Genomic DNA, 23,466 nt, shown 5'->3' with positions numbered 1-23,466 from the left:
TTTAAATCTTGTAAAAGTGCCTTCATAAAGTTGTGAAAAAATGTTCATTGAATACATTATCAACCACTCATTACATAAAGATATTATAAGTAAATTATAATCTGTTAATTAGCTTTCAGACTGCAAAATGCCTTGTTCTTATTCTTGCCTTATCACTCTTATTTGTAAAGAGCATTATAAAATGCATTTTCTTTAAAAAGGAGGTGCATCTGAAGAAGAGACATGGGTTCCATCCTCTATACCAATTCCTGATGTCCACATCACTGCTCCTCTAGAGACGAGGGATGCTGGTGTGACAGAAGCTGTTGTGCACCTATGTCTTCAGGCACTGAATAACACCAACATCACGGACCACTGTACTGATTTTGGCAGTGTTGGGGACTCTTTCTTTGAGGCCTGTGTGAGAGAGTACACCAGAACTGGAGAAACATCAGTGGATGTCCTTACTTCAGCTGTACTTGTCTACTGTCAAGCAGTACATGAACTGGATGAATGCCTATTTAATGGATACCTTGATTTCTGTCAGCCAACAAAATCTTCACAGTCAACAAAGGATTCGTTGTTGATAATAATTGTGTCTTCTGTTTGCAGTATAGTGCTTTTGGCGCTGATTATAATTATCATTGTGTATTGTTATAAAAGGAAAAGTAGAAAGACAGCTTTGGTTGAAGAAAATGAAATCGCTGGACAAGTCAGATGGGCTGCTGCAGACTTTCTTACAGATGATGATGAATTGCTATGTCCTTCCCCACCAATTGCAACTGGATATGGTGGAAGAATGGTTGAAACACCCTTCAGTTCACCAACACCACCACCATTTGCACAGTTTGCAAAAGGTGGATACAAAAGAGCTGCAAGTACTATGTCAAATGCAACACCTGTGCCATTCTTCCAATCAAACAGACGACCATCAAGTGGAGGCAGCAGGTTGCGAGTTCAGCCGTACGATGGTACAGATCAAGGTAGATCTGACAGTATTTTGTGTGACGGCAATCTTCATTTAGATGTGGACTCCAGAGCAGCTTCAGCCATTGGTTTACCACCACCACTTATCCCTGTTGCTGTAAGCTCACGCTCAGACCGAAAACAAAGCCTGGATGGTCCCCCACCCCCTGATGACACAGATCTGAAAAACAGGCACCCAGAAACAGTTGACAATCAGCCAAGATTGCTTGTCCCTATAGTTGGTGGCAGTCAATCAAAGAAGGAACAGAAACTGTATGGCCCCCCACCACCTGATGACACAGATCTAAAGAACAGGCACCCAGATGCAGTCACCACTGATGTCCTCACTGGAGTAGACAACACAGATATAGTAGACACTAGCCTCAGCTTGCAAAGCCCACACTACTTGTCTCGCAGTCCTGAAGGTGGACTTGTTGAGTCATACCCAGGGGATAAACGTTATGATTTGCGTGGGAGAACTCCTGATTCCCAGAGACCACTCTCAGGTACAAGGCCTCCCTCAGGCACCACCACCATCATGAACCCAGCATTTGTTGGTATTGAAGACAAAGAAAGAACGAAGGCTAACCTCCCTGAACTCTCAAAGGATGTGGAGCTAAAGAGAAAACCTGGAAAACCTTCCAAGGCATGGCTTAAGACTGAAAAGCACAATGAGGATGGCGTAGATGATGACAGTTTGTTTATCCATCCACCGCCTGCTCCACCAAGACAACAAGAGGACCCCATCACACTTAATCATCCAAATGCAACTGGACAGAGCAAGCAGTTTATTTTCCCCAATGATTGGAATGCTTGACTTTATAATGATAATCCTCATTAAGCTGTGCATGTGTAATGGAGTAAATAAACACTTTTTCTGCATCAAAATTTAGGCATAGAATTTCATAAATGGAGATGACAATTCAGAGATTCTGGTAGAAAGCTATTCAAATACTTGACTCTTTTTTTTAAAAGCTTTCTTCCTGGCATATCAGACAGCACTTTTAAAATGTTTGTAAGTTTTATATTATTCTTTTATTCTTTACTATGCACTTAATCTGTGATATATTTTTGTGATGAATGTAAATACAATATTTTAATTCTTGATAGAATGTGATAGTAGAAAGATTTAAAGTCAATATTTTTTATATGTGTTTAATACAACTAATATGCACCCATTTTTTAATATCCTTCTACTTTGAATAGTTTTCACTTATTTCAAATATTTTACTTTTACAATATTAAATGTGATAATTACTGGTATACGTTTTTCACCCAAAACTTCTATTTAATTTATTAAGAAACAAAATAACTTTATAAAATATATAAGATTAATGGAAATGTTAATATTCCTTTCACAGTTAACTTGAAATTATTTGCAGATTCATGGTTTGAATATGTTCTTAATAAGGGACACTCCAAAGACCTAAAAGGAATTATTTAAAAAAATACTCAATTATGTAACTTTTCAGCAACAGTTAGCCAGCAAGTCATTTTACTGGGCTTTAATAATTCTTGTTATCATTTGAAAATCATTGCTAGCAAATACTAGTTTTTTTGTTTTATAGTCAACTTCCAGTGTTTCACCCAGCATGTAACAACTTCATGGAATTCATACAAAAAGCAAAACCACGTTCATCAAAAAGAGATTTAATGCATCAAATATTGTACACAAAATACAAAAATTGAATCGGCATGTTTCCTACTTTTACTCTGATACAATGCAGCATTTGATCATTAAATGTCCCGATTGCTCTGTAATTGTTTTTATCAAAATTATCAAAATTCATTGAGTGATACTCAAATTATATTTTTTTTAAACCCCATTCTCCTGATTTCATATATGGAAAAACTCTAGATCATCCAGATTAAGAATGAGAATGTCTTGCTACTAAATTTTAATAGTCTTAATGGAAAAAAATAGAACAAAAGACACACGAAAAACAAATTCAGGTATTGAAATGAGATATCTTCAACACCTTTTTTATTATCATTTTTGACAATTTGTAGACAAGGCAGATTTCATGTGTTTCCAGACAAATATAACCTTAGTGTATCATCATTTAACATTTATTAAGAAGGCATAGTTTTATTAAGAGATAGATATGAAAACAATCAATAACTGATTTTACCCCAATATCACACTTAGGTCATGAAAGTCATAAAATTGACTGCAAATATGATAGTGAACAAATTGGCAAAATCAGAAGTCCAAGATAAAAGTATAATAAAAAGCAAATCTTTTTCTAAAGAATCAGATTTTAAAATGGTGGAAACCAATGAATAAAAACATTATCACTTTTATAAGGAATTGCGTGAAAGTTGAAACTTTACAAAGATAGGTGACTATAAAGTTGAAAGAACATAAAATTATACACTTAGCCTCTTCCATGTTGTTACAGTATAGTCAGAGGCTTCAGAGAGGAGAATACTAAAGTAGAAAGCTTTGTTATTTGGTTTTTCATACAAACAACTTGTAAAATGGCCATGTAAATGATATAATTTTATTATGGGGCTGGCCCATTTTGAAAATGAAAGGCACCCATTTTTCAAACCAGGCTGAAACACTGAGTATCTTCATATTGTAGTTAATGTACATGTTTTTCCTATGTTTCTGTTTTTGCTTGATTTCAAAGTATACTAAAATTTTGTATATTTTATTAATTAGCTTAATAAACAGACTTATTTGCATTGTTTTCTTTTTTCCCTTATTTATTTTTCCAACCACAACCAAGACTCTACTATAATTTAATTTTTTTGTTCTTTTTCCAGTTAAGAGAGTGTAAAACAAGTGAAAACTTGCTCAATTATATATATATATATATATATATATATATATATATATATATATATATATTACTGTAAAACTTCCTCAAGAATCAACCTAGACTCCTGATAAAGACGTGGAGCCCTTGATGCCTGTTTGTCTCTTCAGACTTTATGTATCCAGCATTGCTACACAATGCTTGCACTTTAAACATTACCATATTTAAGGTTTAACACATTTTAATGCAATTTGGTGTGAACACGTTCCTGTAGGCATTCATGTGGATTTCAGTTTTGCCTGTTCAGTTCTTGGCCTTTTTTATGCACCTGCCACATGGCGGTGTGTATTACGTTGTCAATCTATTGCTAATTTTGTTCTCCATCTAAATTTACCAAACTTTATGGATGATTTGCCTTTAGGTTCAGGAATTAGTGCAACAATTTTGGGGTCAAAAGGTCGAGACCATTTTGACTGAAAGAATAACAATAGCTTATGTACAATAATGATGATTAGCTCTACAATACATATCTGGACCAAACTTATCGATGGCTTGCATTACTTGTAAAGAAGAAGCCAGTTGATTTTGTAATCAGAGTGTACCGACTGCAGGTCCACAGGCCAAATGTGGCCTGCCCCTCATTTTTCGTATACTATAATATTTATGTGGGCCCATGAACTTTACCTTTTTGTTCTTGTGGCTCATGGTGTTGAAAATATAAGACACCCATATTGTGAAAAATTCAAGGTCAATCTGACTGAACAATGAAAAACTGTTACTGCAAAATAACATTAGAACTACATAACAGATCTGGACCAAACTTTAGGCTTGAGTTGCACATATTATAAGAAAGAAGGTTTTAGGGTCAAAGGTCAAAGAAGATCCATACCTTTTGGAATTAAACATATGCTAATATTTAGTTGTAAATCTAAATATTACCTCATAATCGGCAGTATATATCCAGGTTTGCTGTCATGACATTAAAACACATGTAGTGATGGTTTCTTGTTGCTGTAGTGTTTAACGCCATTTTTCAGCAAAAGATAGGCTACATATGGCGGCCAGTATAACTGGTGGAGGAAGAACCCTGGAAAACCCCGGGAAGAACCACCGACCCATGAGAAGCTACTGGCAGGCTTTCTCACATACCCACGTTAGCCGAGTCTGTGATGGTTTGTTGTTGTTGTTGTGGGGTTTAACGCCATTTTTCAGCACGATAGGCTATACATGGCGGCCAGTATTAATGGTGGAGGAAGAACCCGGAAAACCCCGGAAAGAACCACCGACCCACGAGAAGCTACTGGCAAGCTTTCTCACATGCCCACATTGGCTGAATCTTTGACTCGAACCGCCGCAGACAGAGGTGAGATGGCAGTGATCCGTAACGAAGAGCGCTTTAGACCACTCGGCCACTCGGGGCCCCGTGATGGTTTGTATGATAGTGTGAGATATCATCACCATAAGCTACATTGACGTCAAGTTGGTTACTTATTCCTTATTCCCGATTCAATAAGGAATAAGTAACCAGTTACCGATTGAATAAGGAATAAGTAACCAGTTACTTATTCCCGATTCAACTATTTATAAATACATTTGGTTACTGATTCCTTATTCACATCCAGCTGGGTATTCATTGTTTTTTTTTTTTATAGTTCCATAACTGATTGGATATAACTTCTTGAAGATTAAAAGCCCTTCAGGCATGCATTAGTGTTATTCTAACCTAGTTAGAGAAATATGAGTGTTCTTTGGTGCCAGCTATGTATAGCTGACTAGAGACAAATCACGGACTATGTGGAGGAAGGGGTTAAGATATTGATAGGTATACATAAGTACTAATTTGAAATAGGATTAATTAGTTGTTTTAGATGTTGGGGTAGCGCCCTATTTTGCATGGCGCGAAATATTAGTATTTGTGTTCGAAAGCTTTCTAATGGCTCAAGTAAACGTGAAACTACAAAAAACCATACAAGTGTGAAATTTGAGATTTCTCTTATGTGGTCATAATGTGCTTAGAGACGAATTATTTCAAGTATCTACGGGATTAGGAAGCCCTCAGTTGACATTGAATGTTATCTTGAAGTTCTTGGAACTGGGTAAACAAGCATACGGGTAGGTGTATGAAACACGCTCTGTGTGAGGCAAATCTAATAATACTTAGTGCGAATTAAACCCGTACCTAAACGATTTCGATTGCAACTTCTGGTGAACAGTTTCTATTCAGGAATCTGTTCCAACATAAGCCAAAGTCATTGAAAGAATTTGTTTAACCGATTTCCAGAAATTGGAGCTACATAAAGGGGGTGGGTGGGTACAGCATAGGGTCGTCCATTAATTATGTCAACAAAATAGGGGGGAGGGGTTTTGAAGAAGTTTGACAATTGTTGACATGGGGGAGGGGGGAATTCAAGATAAATTGACGTCAACAATGTTATTTTTTACAAAAAAATCAGCCACTATGCCCATTATAACAATTGAGGAACATTTGGCTTCCCTATGGGAAGATGATAGAAGCTAGAATATAAACTCTCGATTTTTTCATGAATTCAAAGTGTTATAGTCAATTTGAAATCTGTTAAACAAGTAAAAAAAATGTATTAAAATTTATTTGTAGACCTTTTAATTTCCATAATTCTATTTTTAGCATAAAAGCCAGCTGTATAAAATATTAGTTTGTGGGGGGGGTAGACTTTCATTAGGGGGGTCACTGAAAGTTTGACAGTTGTTGACAAGGGGGGGAGGGGGGTAAAAAATTGCCTAAAAATTGTTGACATAATTAATGGATGTCCCCATATGCGACAAGCATATAATATCTTAATTATACAAGTGGACCAATACGTCTCCTCTTGAAAGAGTTTGGACTTTTCACTGACATTTTGTCCAGCCACGAAATAAGTCCTGATGAATCTAATCGAGAGGAATCAGCAAAAAAAGGGGACAACCTATGGGCACCGGGTATGAAAAAGATGCACAATCTGGATCAATTGAAAAGATTGTTATTATTGAACCCCTTAGAATATATCAATTTTAACGCCTCTCTGAGAATATCTAGTTAGGGATCTCTTCCAATTGTATGAAAAGTTAAAAGAAAATTCGTCGACCCGATTTTTGGAATCCGGAGATGAATATATGATAGTTGTAACAAAGTCCATTAGCAGATTACCTCTTCAGTCCATATCTGGTTCCTACAGTACACCAATAAAACGACATCGACATTTATTATTGTACAATAGATTCTAAAGAAAATTAGTCGAGACCATTTCAACGAATTCGTGGTTAAATAAAAGAGATCGAGGACAACACATGCGATCAGAATATTATACCTGACGTATATAGTTGGGCGGGCCTCTACGTCTCCTCTTTAGAGAGTTCTGACAATGGACCTTCCTTGATATTTTATCTCTGTGCGAGTCCACCCACGAAGGAAGTCCTGACGAATATCGTCGATAGGAAACAACGATGGGTACCAGGTATAAAAAACACTAAAATATTCATAGATTGTATCAAACATTTGCGCTAACGGAACCTCTACTAATAAAATTTTGATTACAACGCCTCTTGGATATTATGTATATAACAGAAAGAAAAAGTGGAAGAAAACACGTTGAGCCAATTTCGATAAATTCTCGGCTAGATAAAGTTAGCACGACACATGACGTAAACCTTTTTATTACGCTTACATTTGAGCTAATACGTCTCCTCCAGATACAGTTTTTACACAGACCTATCCTTGATAATGTAATAAATTGAGCATCAGCAATTTGCTCTAAATGTTAAGGATTTCATAGATTTAAGTGATCACATAGTTGATTTTGGGAAGTCGGTGTCCTCAGCCCGACTAATTAGCCAACTGCAAGGGCAAAACATCACAGACTTAAGTGTTGATGAGATTCCAGGATGGATGGTTATATTTCAAAGTGAGTGCAGGCCAGAGTACCATAAGTGTCCCCTGGAGATGAGTAGTTCCTATTAAAACCTAACCATACCTAACGATTATGTGAGTGCATGTGCAGTATTCGTGATGGATGACATGCAAATTGTGCAATAGAGGAATTCAGAGGGGACTGTTCCGTTGTCTCGAGACGTCTTGTGTTGATGTTAAAATGGTAGACATGGCGGAATGTTATAGGTGAAATGTGGCTTAAAAGATTAATTTGACAGGCCTGAGGAGACGCAGGTAAAATAGTTCCCTGTCTAGGTGATTGAGTTGTATATTTTCAATGCGTGAAATACTATCGATACTTTGCGGAAATGGAATCAGTAGAAACAGTGCAGCTGTGAAGTTTCCGCGAGAACAGCAAAATAAGGGGCGCCATAGGGGGTACCAGGTATGAAAAACAAGCAAATATTAATAAACGGTATCAATAGTTTGTACTCATGGGAACCTTACTTAGAGAATTTTGATTTCAATGCCGCTTATACCGTTTCGAAATAAGGCCCTTTTCTAACAGCGGAAAAAATTTAAAGAAAATTCGTCGAGCCGATTTCGAGAAACTCGCGACTAAATAAAGGAACTCGAGCAGATCACATGCCGAAAGATAATATACATGTGGGTCATTAGTCCCCTCTTTATAAGTATTGACATGAACCCTCCATGGATATTTTATCTCTAGGAGATAGAGTCCACCTACGAAGGAAGTCCTGACGAATTTCGTGCAGACGAAAGAGCAAAATAAGGGGCGACATAGGGGGTACCAGGTATGAAAAACAAGCAAATATTAATAAACGGTATCAATAGTTTGTTCCCATGCGAACCTTACTTAGAGAATTTTGATTTCAATGCCGCTTATACTGTTTCGAAATAAGGGCCTTTTCTAACAGCAGAAAATATTTAAAGAAAATTCGTCGAGCCGATTTCGAGAAACTCGCGACTAAATAAAGGAAATCGAGCAGGTCACATGCCGAAAGATAATATACATGTGGGTCATTAGTCCCCTCTTTATAAGTCTTGACATGAACCCTCCATGGATATTTTATCTCTAGGAGATAGAGTCCACCTACGAAGGAAGTCCTGACGAATTTCGTGCAGACGAAAGAGCAAAATAACGGGCGCCATAGGGGGTACCAGGTATGAAAAACAAGCAAATATTAATAAACGGTATCAATAGTTTGTACTCCTGGGAACCTTACTTGGAGAATTTTGATTTCAATGCCACTTATACTGTTTCGAAATAAGGCCCTTTTCTAACAGCAGAAAAAATTTAAAGAAAATTCGTCGAGCCGATTTCGAGAAACTCGCGACTAAATAAAGGAAGTCGAGCAGATCACATGCCGTAAGATTATATACATGTGAGCCATTGTGTCCCCACATTATACTGTCGTGGCTAAACCATTTCGTTAATCTTCAGTTGGGTTGAATAAATTTATGTCAGATAATTTTGCTCAAGCGGCGGTGATAGTGAACATGTAATGTCATTCAGGTATATGACGTAGTCATTTTTTTGCAATTCAGTAGCTCGACATGTCTCACGTACTGGTTTATATTCGCCAGTGCGCTTAGGATGTCGTTGTGTGTATCTCTCGTGGCGTTGAAGCTGGTCACCGGAATGGCTTACATTCCTTAATCCGACCTGTGTGAATAAACAGCCTCGCAGAAACAAATCCGTCGTCATCAGCGCACCTGACTTCAGGTCGTTATCGAGCGCATTTGCTATCCTTATCGGCCCTTCAGAATTTTCTGAATAAGGTGTAGTAGCCGACACCGCAGGCAAGGCGGTGGTACGCGACTATCCCTAAGATCCATAACCATCCTTCATGTCACGCAATTTTGCGAGTTGACAAGGTTGACAGTGCCGACCTTTGTACACCTCAGCATGGCAGATGTTCCAGTTCGTTACTCACGAAGTGGCCGGATAGGTGTTTTCCGGATGGGAGTTTCGGAGCCGTTTAAAGCTGGTGATGGTGCTCACCGTCTCCCCAGGCGGTTGATGAACTTTAGGGCCACACCAGCTAAGGCGCCTAGTGGCGGACATGATTGTAGCTAATTGCACCGCGGTCACCGCCGCCCTGGCAGCAATAGCCAATGACGTGAGACAAGCAAATTTGGAAATCGAAAAAGATACCGAATTCTTTGTGATTTAAGACGGCAAGGAAGTTTGCTTTGTTGGACACCCGTATGCGAATATCCGTGGCCAATTTTCTAGGTTGCGAGTTTCTCCATATGTTAGAGGATGAGGACTTCAAAATTTCTTTTTGTTGGGCATCTCATGCATATATGTGTCATGGGTGGACATTAAATCATTTTTGCTGCGGAAGATTGAAAAATAGTTTTTAGTTCTCCACCGCAAAAGAAGGACTGAAGTTGTGATCTCCATTTGCTCTTTGTTATACATAACATATATTGAAATCCATATCTCTAGAAATCGACCCCATAATTTTTCAATAAATATTTCAAGTGATGGAGCAGATCCATAGACAGAAATTCTCCAAGAGGCGCTGATATCAAACTTCTCGCTGTACAGTATTTGTAGGCACAAAATATTCATACAATCGACAGCCATAGAACGTGTTTTTCATATCCGATACCCAGAAATACCCCCCCCCCATTTCAGTGATTTCTCTCACTTCGTCAAGATTTATTTCGTGGTTTCTACATATTACCAGACATAAAAACTTAAGAATGGCCAATGTAAAACTCTGTAAAGAGGTATTAATGGGACTATGTATATATATTCGATTTAATCAGACACCTTTTTCGAAAAGTGTTACTAAAATCTGCTAAAGGGCTCTAACACTCCACTACTGTGTTATCCATAACGACTTTCCCAGCAATCACTTTGTTCTCGATTAATGCAGTTAATATATCTTGTAGGAGTCAAACATATCCATATGTACAATCTTTCAAAAGAAAGATCGATCACGGGGTCATTTAGGCGAGAACCGTAGGATCTAGATAAAGGATAGAAGAGGCAATATCCTAGTGGTCATCGTTATAACGATCGTATAATGAGCTCCTTAGGTTTGAAGGGTTGTCATCGCCGGGGGCGGATGTGGGAGATAAGCACCCACTTCCTTTAGAAATCTCCCAATGGCTTGCATCTGATAGAGCCTCTGACAACCAAATCCAGCTCCAGGCCTTCACGAGTGGCGGAACCTGTTTAAGCTGACTTTAGAAGGGATGACAGGCGAACTTCTAGCGCCTCAAAACCAGATGCTTCGGACAGGTGGGGCTCGTTAACCTTGGGTGGTCGCCCATCTAGGAGAAGGTAAACTCCGATTTCAAATCTTCGCTGCCTTGCGACTATACCCTCTCATGGGAAAGGCTAAGGGAGTAACCCCAACAGAAAATCCAGAGACGGAGTCCCTAAGGCGACTTGGCATTGATTTCAGTGTCATCTCGGCAACTCCTGCGACGCAGCTGGTGCCATGACGTATCGGCTTGTCCTTTCCCTTGGATCCATCAACTGCGTGGAGAGGGGGGATCAACTGCATGGGCAACAGTTGATTCTCTACATCATCCTGCCCAGGCTTCCGCCCTGGAGAGGACACTTCAACTTCGCTCCACAGCGTCGACACAACACGGGAACCAGCAGTTTACCGGTTATAAGTCACCGCTCGATTGGCGTAGAGCCAGACGTCATGGATGCTTCTGACGGTGGGAGAGACCAACATGTTTTACTGGACAGCTACCGCCCGCCTCAAACTGGGCAGCCCCAGCCAATAAGGTACCGTCCCGCCACAGTTTGCATGCCTTGCTGGGTGCGTAAGGCTTAAGGTACGCGAGTACCTGACAAGCGAACTGCAACTATTGCACCAAGAAATAACAAAATAAAAATAAAAAAGAAGACTTCCGTCCTCAAGCAAGGTACCTGGAATGTCCGGACGATGCTCACTGGGCTTTCAGATGATCTCCAGACAATCAGTGATGTTCGTAAGACTTAAGTCATCAACGACGAACTTGCAAGGCTCCAGGTAGACACTGCCTCACTACAGGAGACACGACTACCAGATTATGGGTCCCTCAGAGAAAAGAACTACACATTCTTCTGGCAAGGAAAGAGCGCAGATGAAGCCAGAGAGTCTGGTGTTGGATTCGCTGTCAGGAACCCTCTGCTGTGGATGATAGAACCCTGCCAACAAGAAAATGGAAGACTGCTATCCCTCCGTTTCCACACCACAAATGGGCCTGTCAACCTGATCAGCGTTTACGCTCTCACACTAAGATCCTCCACAGATACCAAGGATGAGTTTTATGATGAGTTAAGCTCGCTCATCGACAAAATTCCCAAGGAAGAGAACTTGATTTAGCTGAGCGACTTCAATGCTAGGGTGGGTACCGATCACGACTCTTCGCCCTCCTGCCTTGGCAAGTTTGGCGTTGGGAAGATGAATGAGAAAGGGCAGCGCCTTCTAGAGATGTGCTCGTCCCGCGAACTCAGCATCACCAATTCATTCTTTCAGACAAAGCCACAGTACAAAGTGTCTTGGAGGCATCCCCGGTCTAAACACTGGCACCAGCTGGACTTGATCATTACAAGACGGTCAGCCATGAAGGGTGTGCTTCTTACCCGTACCTTCCACAGTGCTGACTGCGACACCGACCACTCCCTGGTGTGCTGCAAAATGAAGCTTCAGCCAAAGAAGATCCACCGCTCTAGGCAAGAGGGTCAACCAAGCATTGATGTGAGCAAGACATCAAATCCAGACAAGGCTGAGGAATTCACCTATGCTCTTTCCAAGACGTTTGACTCAGAACCCCCCAACGGCAGTGTCAAAGAAAGATGGGATCACATTAGAGAGACTGTATACATCACAGCCACACGGATCTTTGGTAAGAAGAAATCAAAGAACAATGACTGGTTTGAGGCTAACTCTGCCACACTCATGCCAGCCATAGAAGAGCGTCGCAGTGCTCACCTGCAATACAAGCGATCCCCCTGCCAGAAGAGACTACAGGCATACAGGTCTACCAGAAGCAAAGTGCAGAGATTAGCACGGCAGTGTGCCAATGAATACTGGCTTCAGCTCTGTCAGAGTATCCAGTCAGCAGTATATATTGGAAACATCAGAGGCATGTACGATGGCATAAAGAAAGCAATGGGTCCCACGAAGAAACTGACGACACCACTGAACTCTGCCACAGGCGGTATCATCCACAACAAGGGCAAGCAGATGGAGCGTTGGGTGGATTACTACTCCGAACTGTACTCCAAAGAGAACCACGTAACCAATGATGCCCTCAACGCCATTGAAAATGTCCCTCTCATGGCCGAACTGGACGAGAAACCTACTGTAGACGAACTAAAGAAGGCCTTAGAGAAACTGTCCCTAGGTAAAGCCCCAGGGAAGGATGGCATCACAGCAGAACTCATCAAGTGCGGATGTAGCGTGCTGCTCACACACCTGCACGACCTCCTCTGCCAGTTCTGGGACGAAGATGTAGTGCCTCAGGACATTTGAGACGCTAACATCATAACCCTGTACAAGAACAAGGGCGACAGAAGTGACTGCAACAACTACAGGGGCATATCACTTCTCAGCTTCGTGGGTAAAGTTTTGGCACGAGTCATCCAGAACAGACTGCAGACGCTTGCTGACACAGTTTACCCAGAGTCGCAGTGCTGATTCCGCGCAGAGAGGTCCACAATCTACATGATCTTCTCTGTCAGGCTACTGCAGGAAAAATGCAGAGAACAACACAGACCCCTCTCCCTGGCCTTTATAGACGGACTCTTCACAATCCTGGCGAGAATTGGTTGCCCTCCAAAGCTGCTAAGCATGATCCAGTCCTTCCACAATGACACGAAAGGCACAGTGCAGTATGATGGCTCAACATCCGACCCCTTTGACATCCGCAGTGGAGTTAAACAGGGCTGTGTCTTTTCCCCCACGCTCTTCGGCATCTTCTTCGCAGTTCTGCCCAAGCACGCCCTTGGGACGTCCACAGAAGGGATTTATCTGCACACACGATCAGACGGCAGATTGTTCAACCTTGCACGACGGAAGGCAAAGAGCAAAGTGCGTGAAGTAACCATCAGGGACATACTCTTATTAGACGATGCTGCTCTAGCCACCCACACAGAAGCTGAGCTTCAGCGCCTAATGACCCGCTTTGCTAAAGCATGCGATGAGTTTGGGTTAACCATAAACCTAAAGAAAACTAACGTGATGGTTCAGGACGCGGACCCCCCAAGCATCATCATCAACAACTACGAACTTGAGGTGGTGAGTCCGTTCATGTACCTCGGCTCTACCATCACCAACAGCCTCTCGCTCCAGGTTGTCGCAGAGAGTGTGGAACAACAGCATGCTGACCATGAACACTAAGATCACCGTGTACCGTGCGTGCGTGCTAAGCACTCTCATGTACCCCAGTGAAACCTGGACTCTGTATGCCTCACAAGAGAAAAGACTGAGCGCCTTCACATGCGATGCCTCCGACGCATACTCGGGATCACCTGGAGCGATCGAGCAACAAACAACGAGGTGCTCGAGCGTGCCAAGATTCACAGCATGATCACACTCCTCTGCCAACGCCGCATCAGATGGCTGGGCCATGTACGTCGGATGGATGACGGACGGATCCCCAAAGACATTCTTTATTCGGAACTCGCCTCTGGCAAAAGGTCGATCGGACGGCCACATCTCCGCTTCAAGGATGTCTGTAAGCATGGGAAGAGCTCGCTCTAGACAGATCAAGCTGGCGACATGCTTTGATCACTGGTCTGAAAGCCGGAGAGGAAAGCAACGCTTGCTAGCTGATGAAAGACGATGACAGAGGAAGAAGAAGCAGCTCCAACCAACACCAGACGCAACCTTCAAGTGCAGCAAGTGCAGCAGGGACTGCCACTCCCGCATTGGACTACTTAGCCACATCAGAAGCTGCACAAACACCAACCTGGACATCTCTCATGGTCGCAGTTCCATCGTCTCTCGAGACTAACGGATGCCAACAACAACAATGAGCTCCTTATTTATCGTAATCAGCTGGAAAATTCTCATTTAAATATTTTCTACTGTTAAAATGGGTCCCTAGCTAGATACTGTCCAACAGACACCGAAACCAAAATCCTCTAAGTAAGGGTACAATTAGTACAGTATTGAGATAATCTATGCTCAAGGTGGGTGTTTCATCTTTAGTACCAAAAAAGCGCCTCTTCTTTCTCTGATTCGCCTCGAAGAAATTTGTTAATGCATACTTCGTGGGTCGATTCTACATCTATCTATCTATCTATCTATCTATCTATCTATCTATCTATCTATCTATCTATCTATCTATCTATCTATCTATGTGCGTGTGTGTCAAAGAAGGGCCCATGTCAAAGATGCTTAAAGAGGGGACGTAAGGGCCCAACTTGATAGTAAAATAAAACATTCTAACGGCATGTGCTGTACCGGCCACATATCTCTAGCCGAGAATTTCTTGACAGCGGCTCGACAAATTATTTTTATGTTTTCCTACTGTTGGAACAGATCCCGAGCTAGATACTGTCCAAGAGGCGTTGAAATCAAAATCCCCTAAGTAGTCGTCAAATTACTACAAATTATAGATATATTAGATCAGGGTTGTCAAACACGCGACCCGCAAGGCCGTATCCTGTGCCCCGCAAAATGATTGGTGTCACAAGGTGTCATGAGAGATAACAAAAATGGTGCGGCCCTTGGGCCATCAAAAATCCCCTAATGCGGCCATCATGGTGGTTAGAGTTTGAGATCCCTGTATTAGATGTACATTGAGCGTGTTTTTCAAACCAGGTACTCACAGGGTGCCCCTTAATTCGCTGATTCCTCTCAAACAAATTCGTCGTGGGTCGACGCTGACCCATAGAGAATAAGTGTCAAAGAAGTGTCTGTGTAAAAAAATTATTTAAAAAATCTTCTTAATATATGCATTGTATCCAACCCCTTGATCTAGCGGACAATTTCGTGAAATCGGTTCAATAAATATTAATCAGACCTTTCCTACAGTTGGAACACATACATAGCTAGGCATTCCCGAAGAAACGTTGAAATATTGATACAACTGATGCGTGTTTCTCATACTTGCACCCACAAGATGATCCTTATTTCACCAATTCCTCTTCACGAAATGTATTAGGACTTCCTTGGTAGGTAGACTTCCTCCATTGTAAATAGGGTACGACGTAATGTCTCAACTGTATACATCGAATAAAATCTTGCAACGGTATGTGTTGTATGCGACAAATTCTCTATAAACTTTTCCTACTGTGGGAACTAATTCCAAACTAGATGAAATCAAAGTCCTCTAAGTCATTTTATAGTTAGATCAAGTTTTAGCTCAATTTGATCCACATTTTGCGTGTTTTTCACAGAGGGTACATCCTAAGGCGCCCCTTCATTCGCAGTTTCATCTCCACGAAATTCGTCAGGACTTCCTTCGTAGGTGGAGTCGATCTCCTAGAGATAAAATATCCATGGAGGGTTCATGTCAAGACTGTGTAAAGAGTGGATGTAATGTGGCCCACATGTATATAATCTTAACGGCATGTGATATGCTCGGCTTCCTTTCTTTAGTTTCTTGAAATCTGCTTGACTAATTTTCTTTACACTTTTTCTGCTGTTAGAAAGGTGTCTTATTTCGAAACAGTATAAGAGGCGTTGAAATCAACATCCTCTAAGTAAGGGTCCCATAAGTACGAACTATAGATACAGTTTATACACATTTGCGTGTTATTCATACCCGGTACCTCCTAAGGCGCCCATTATTTTGTTATTTCGTCTTCACGAAATTCGTCAGGACTTCCTTTGTAGGTGGACTCTATTTCCTAGAGATAAAATATCAATGAAGGGTCCATGTCAAAACTCTATAATGGGGGTACATAATTTCCCAATTGTATACGTAATGTAAAATCTTACAGCATAAGTTGGTATATATATATATATATATATATATATATATATATATATATATATATATATATATATATATATATATACATACATACGGCATGTGTGATACCGAACTTCTTTTTCTAGCCAAGAAAATCTCAAAATCGGCTGTCGAATTTTTTTATAAATTTTCCTCATGTTGGAAACGATACCGGGTTAGATATAGCTGAAGATGCGTTGAAATCAAATTCCTTTTAGAAGGGGTTTTAATATTACAAATATTTAACGAATCTGTCCACATTGTGCGTGAGTTTTCATACCCAATAACCATAGGAACCCGCTAATTTCGCTGATTCTTATCGACGAAATTCGTCAGGATGTCCTTCTTAGGTTGCCTCTATCCAACAGAGATAAAATCGTAAGGAAGGGTCCCTTTAAAAACTCTTCAAAGAGTAAAATATAATTTTCTTACGGCAGGCAGTGTACCCAAATCCGTTATACAGCCAAACGTTTCTCGGAATCGGCACGACTAGTTTTCTATAACATTTTCCCACTGTTGGAGCACTGTTGTTTATATTTGACTTAATTTATATTTTATTTATTTGTCAGCTTTAAAATCTTTTTATTTTTTAATGTCATTATATGTCAAAATAATGTAGTTTCGTTTACTAGGAAATAGTATTTTTTCCAGAAAATAATTTGACACTGACTCTTCATTTTTGAAAACATAAAGCTGACCTGTTTCTCGACCTTAATTCAAAATTACTAACAGTCACGCGAACAAGTTATTTTTTATTTATTTTTATTGTGGGAATAATAAGGTTGAGATCGTGGCTGTTTTGGATATATGACCCTCGACTTGTAAATAGCTTTTAGTGAAGTAAACAACTTTTATTCTCGGAGTAATAAGGATTCAGGGGCAACGTGATATTTTATATATAAACATGATCACGTGATCCTCTATTTTGCAATTAGACATTTCCGAAATTGCGCATTACTTAGATTAAATAGTGATGTTTAGAGATCGATCTCACAGTCTGGGCTTAAAAACGCTTGATGTCAAGTCGTTTCCTTCTGTTGTAGCCAGTTTTTTAATTATATGTTAATTTTTCTTCAGATTATTCGGATTCTAAAAGATTAATTCGTTTCTCTGGAAATATTTGTTGTGCTCATACAGAATTCTTGAAATAAGACATTTCGTAAAAATAATTTTGGGTTTTCAAAAACCGGAGGATTATTTCTTGTGCTTCTACAAGGAAATGTAGACAACAACATTGAACAGGATACAGCATACGTCATCGCCTTCCATCTTGGATTCTTCGTCGGGACTCGAACTTGAAATCATCAAAACACTTTATTATTACGACTTCTAAACTTTTATTCCTGGATTAGTCTTGGAGTTTGTTTTTTGGCTTTGATTCTTAAAACCGTAAGTTCTTATTCTTTTATTTTTACAGAGTTTTTCCAGGGAAATAAATTATTTGTAAAATTTTTCAAAGTTTGTTGTTTTCATTCTTTCTTGCGATGCTGTTTATTCGAGCCTAAACATGTGACATAAGAACTGGGGGCTCATCCGGGATTTTGAATTTTGGCTAAGATATTTTAGAAAACTTTGTTGTCTTTTTTATTTGAATTCCCTGTTTTTGAAGTCTTAGTGAAATTGACCAACATTTTCTACAACGTCAACAAAAGTGGAAATCTTTCTTTCAAATCCTACCCAGGAACAATAAGATCTTTTTTAAAAAGATGAATTGATGCAACTTTCCAGAAAATACGATATTTCTGAGGTAAAGGCTTCCTTAACGAAACAAGAAATAAGAAATATTTTGGTTCAGCTTTTGGCAAAAAAGAATTTTTTGGATAAAAATGCTTTGCTTTCGATCAGTAAGTCTGTATCCGACTCTGAAATAAAAGTGAAGGAATTATAATTAAAGTACAATATGGAATTGGAGTTGAGGAAGCTGGAGCTTCAGAAAGAAGAAAGACAAAAACAAACGCAAATACAAGCGGGGAAAAAGAGAAAGAAGGACAAATGCAGTTACAAGAAAGAACAAATGCAGTTACAATATGAGAGAGAGAGAGAGAGAGAGAGAGAGAGAAGGAGAGAGAGAGAGAGAGCAAAAACGTGGAAGCGTTGTGCATAGCCGTTCCGATCTATGAACTTACGATTGGCAATGTACAAGGATCTAGGCTTCCGACCTGTCAGACTTGCGATTCCCGATCATCCAAGCTTTGTAAGCTAGGGTTCAGGTAAAGGAAGATAACAAACCTTTATGTAAATTAAAATTACCGGAAGCCATTACAGATATCTGCCGCGAAGATTTCAGAATGAGCAAAAATGTGACGCGTCTCTACGTGCAAACGCGAAGAAAGCATTATCGGGTACCGTGAGGAAGTGTAAGAACGGGCGTTCCTCTAAATTCCTTACTCGAAAATGTTTAATGTGTAGGGAATACTCGACACTTGAAAGGAAGTTCTTGCAACTAGTGGTCCCCCATAAATCCAGGTCGCATGTACTCGAGGCCACGCAGGAGTCGAGTATGGCGGGTCATTTAGACATGAAGAAAACAACAGAGAGGGTATTAAGAGAATTGTATTGGTCTGGTGTCAATAGCGACGTAGCGCGGTTCTGTCGCTTGTGCGAAGTTTGTCAGAAAACTGTCTCTAAGGGCAGGTTAACTAGAGTACCGTTAAGTCAAATGCCATTGATAGATACTCCGTTTAAAAGAGTGGCCGTTGACATTGTGGGACCTATATGTCCAAATACAAATCGGAAAAAGCGACACATCTTGACGCTTGTAGATTGTGCTACCAGATAGCCCCGAAGCCATAGCTTTGCCATCGATTGAAACCGAACGTGTATCCGAAGCGCTCGATGACATGTTCAGCAGGGTCGGAGTGCCCGAAGAGGTTCTTACGGATTGTGGAGCTCAATTCACCTCAGATCTCATGGCAGAAATTAGAAGGTTGTTGTCCCTTAAACAGTTGCGCACGACACCCTACCACGCTATGTGCAATGGGTTGGTCGAGAAATTCAACGGGATGTTGATGCAAATGTTGCGACGGAACAAACTTAAAGACCTAATAATGTTTCCTACCTTAAATAAACCCAGCATGATTTTGTTTCTTCTATATTTTTTAATTTCATGGTGTTTGTGTTCGTAATGTTATCATTATATATTTTTTTTTATCTTGTAGGTGTTGTCTAATGATGTAAAGATCAGGCGCTATACAAAGACCTTATTATTATTATTATTAGTATGTATGCGGAAAGACCTAAGGATTGGGATAGGTATCTGAACGCAATTCTGTTCGCGTATCGTGAGGTTCCTCATAAAAGCTTTGGCTTCTCCGCGTTTGAACTACTGTACGGTAGGACAGTTCGTGGTCCTATGCGCATTTTACGCGAACTGTGGTCAAACGAAGTCGCGGACGAAGAAGTCGAATGACGCAAGACAAACTCGCGAAATCTAGTCGTAGTTACGCGAAGTACTACAACCGAGGAACGCGGAGTAAAACGTTTGATGTAGGCAATCAAGTGTTCGTGCTTCTCCCAACAAATAAAAATAAGCTGCTATTCCAATGGAAGTCAAACAGGTGAAAGGCGAAATGGACTAAATCATTGACGTGGAGGGTAAGTCCAATATATTTCACGCCAATATGCTTAAACTCTACCTAGAAAGACATAGACAAACAATAGATAAAGGGGTCTTGAATGTAGTATGCATAGCGGTGATACAGGATAAGTCGTGTGACGAATCGGAATCGTCTCCAGTACAGAAATTCCCCTTGAATATCCCATTGACGTAGGGAAAGAAGGTATTAACCAGATCAATGTATGCCCGGATTTATCAGTGGGTCAGCATACACAGATATTGGAGGTTTTGTTGTTGTTGTTGTTGTGGGGTTTAACGCCATTTTTCAGCACATGATAGGCTATACATGGCGGCCAGTATTAATGGTGGAGGAAGAACCCGGGAAAACCCCAGAAAGAACCACCGACCCACGAGAAGCTACTGGCAAGCTTTCTCACATACCCACATTGGCTGAATCTTGGACTCGAACCGCCGCAGACAGAGGTGAGATGGCAGTGATCCGTAACGAAGAGCGCTTTAGACCACTCGGCCACTCGGGGCCCCTGGAGGTTTTGTCCCAATACCCTGACGTGTTTACGGACAAACCGGGCCGTACTGGATTGATTCAACACGAGATCAAGTTGAATACCTCTGAGCCGATCAGGATTAAAGAATATCCAATACCCTTTAATGCGCGGGAGACAATCAACGAAGAAGTGGGGAAAATGTTAGACAAGGAAGTGATCGAACCTTCGAGTTCTCCGTACTCATCCCCTGTTGTGTTAATCAGAAAGAAAGACGGGAATAACCGTTTCTGCATTGATTTTCGGCAATGGAACAAAATCACCGTGTTCGACGCAGAACCAATGCCAGATATGGAAAGATTTTTTTCGAACTTGGCAGGTCATAAATACATTCCCAAATTAGACCTTACCAAGGGATATTGGCAGATACCAATCGCTGTAATGCCCGCGAATTAACGGCATTCGCGAATCCGAAAGGTCTTTATCAATTTAAAGTTATGCCTTTCGGTTTAGTCAACGCCGGTGCGTCATGCGTTCGTCTCATGCGCAAACTGTTAAACGGTATGGAAAACGTCGACAGTTTTGTAGATGATATCTTTGTTTATACACATACCCATGTATGAACATGTTAAGGTATTACGGGATCTGTTCGATAGACTTCACACTGCAAATCTTACAGCTAAGCCCACCAGATGTAGTATAGGGTATTTTAGCCTAGAGTGTTTGGAACATCTCGTGAGTGGATTCGGTCAGTTGAAACCTCACCCATATAAAATAGGAGCAATCAAAGATACACCTTGACCAGAAACTCAAAAACAAGTACGATCTTTCCTAGGTTTGATTGGGTTTTACAGGAAATGTGTCCCCAATTTTGCGGATATTGCCAGCCCATTAACAGACTTGACTAGGAAAGGGCAACCGAATAAAGTTCCTGGGGGGTGTGCCAGGAAAAAGCATTTAATGCTTTAAAACAGAAACTGGTACGTGCACCAATCTTAAAGTTACCAGAATTGAACAAAACTTTTGTGCTGAGGACTAATGCGTCCAATACGGGTCTTGGGGCTGTATTACTACAGGAGCAAGAGGGGATGAAATTGCCCATTGCTTATGCAAGCAGGAAATTGCTCCCTAGGGAGCAAAACTACTCCTTGATTGAGAAGGAGTGCCTAGCCTTAGTATAGGGGATAGGAAAATTCCATACGTACCTTTTCGGGAGAGAGTTTACCTTACAAACGGACCATCAGTCGCTCTTATACTTGAACAAAGCAAAGGTCACCAATGCAAGATTGGTGCGTTGGACGTTGTCTTTGCAATCGTATAGTTTCCGGATCGAAGCGATTCGAGGATCGGAAAATGTGGGTGCTGATTTTTTAAGTAAGGTGTAATTAGCAGATCATTTTCGTTCAGTATTCAAATTGGAAGTTTTAACAGTTGTTTATGTTCACATTCCGTGATTTTTCTAAAAGTGTTACCTCTTTGTTTAGGTGAAAAGTATTGTCACGGAATTAAATTCTTTTATTTATTGAATACATGTACTCGGGTTTCGTTTTTTATTACAACGATACCCGAGGATGATTTATGTATATTGTGTCGTATTTCGAAATAGTGAGTTCGGTTCATCCCATGCCGCACGTGCGAAGTGCTCTCGATAGGACGAACCAATGCATATAATGCACAGACTATGTTTGTGTATAAATACTTCACCGTACGTAAGTTTCTTTACAATACGGAATAGTCTTGTCAGCCGGCAGTCTGCTTCAAAAACTTGCACATCTTCAGCTGTCGAGGTATGTAAGTTTATTAATTTCTAGTTTATAACCTATAACTACTGTACTACCACGTTTATTTTTGAATCTTTGCTATGTAGCTTTGGTTTACGCAGTATAATGCACATATTTCTATTCTCGTTTTCTACTTAACAAGGGATTTATATTAGTAATGAAAAGCTACATTTTCTCAAAAAACTGTTTAATATAGTAGGATTCTTATCGAGCAAGATTAGGTTTTTTTTTTAAACCTGTCATTTTGTAATTATTGTGCTGATAATGTAATCTATATAACTTACTGTGTATAACGTCATTACGTTATTATGCCCGTGTCATGTATAGTATACGGTATTAGATATATTTTCAGCTGTCTGTGACTGGAACGTCTGTGACCGAAGTGTCTGTGTCTGTGTCTGTGACCGGAGTGTCTGTGTCTCTCTCTGTGACCAGAGTGTCTGTGTCTGGAGTGACCGGAGTGTCTGTGTCTGGAGTGTCTGTGTCTGGAGTGACCGGAGTGTCTGTGTCTGGAGTGATCGGAGTGTCTGTGTCTGGAGTGATCGGAGTGTCTGTGTCTGGAGTGACCGGAGTGTCTGTATCTGGAGTGACCGGACTGTTTAATGTCCGGGGTGTCCGGAATGTCTAATATCCGGGGGGTCTAATGTTCGGAGTGTTCCGAGTGTTTCGAAGTGTTCCGAGTGTCCAGAGTCTGTAGCAGCTGTGAAGCTGAACTGTAGCAGCCGTGGAGCTGAAACAAAGTGTACTGATGACGGAGTGTCTCCGTACATGTAATTTGTTAGCCGTTGGCTAATTTTGGGGTTCGTAAAACAAAGCGTATCTTTCGGGACTGTACAGATAAGTTGTATATCTGTCCCTCTATTTTTATCACCATAATTTCGCTACCCGACTGAATGCATTTTACTACTTGAGTAAAATTTTACATCGTTTACTACCTGAGTAAACTATATCCATCGTTTCATTGCCAAATCGTTGTGAACCATTCACCTCTTGTCTTTGTATTTGCTAAATTAATTATTTATTTTTCATCAAGTCTGTGCGTTCTTGTGTTAATTAAATCCAATATTTGGATTATATATACACGCAG

General features: G+C 40.5%; 1 protein-coding gene across 1 annotated transcript in view; it reads left to right on the top strand.

Annotated features, from left to right (window-relative positions):
• The window catches only part of LOC149788458 (uncharacterized), a 208,030-nt gene extending 204,394 nt beyond the window's left edge, over positions 1 to 3,636 (top strand). Inside the window, exon 89 of the mRNA XM_089973518.1 lies at positions 201 to 3,636. Coding sequence (XP_089829644.1) covers positions 201 to 1,762 — 1,562 coding nt within the window. The 3' untranslated portion in view covers positions 1,763 to 3,636. The remainder of the gene's footprint in view (positions 1 to 200) is intronic.
• The last annotated feature ends 19,830 nt before the right edge of the window (positions 3,637 to 23,466 follow it).

Source organism: Sinohyriopsis cumingii, chromosome 11 (assembly GCF_028554795.1).
Source record: "Sinohyriopsis cumingii isolate HCF-2022 chromosome 11, ASM2855479v2, whole genome shotgun sequence".
NCBI classification, from domain to species: domain Eukaryota; kingdom Metazoa; phylum Mollusca; class Bivalvia; order Unionida; family Unionidae; genus Sinohyriopsis; species Sinohyriopsis cumingii.
Note: the sequence above shows the minus strand (reverse complement) of the source record. Positions and strands in the feature narration are given on the sequence as shown.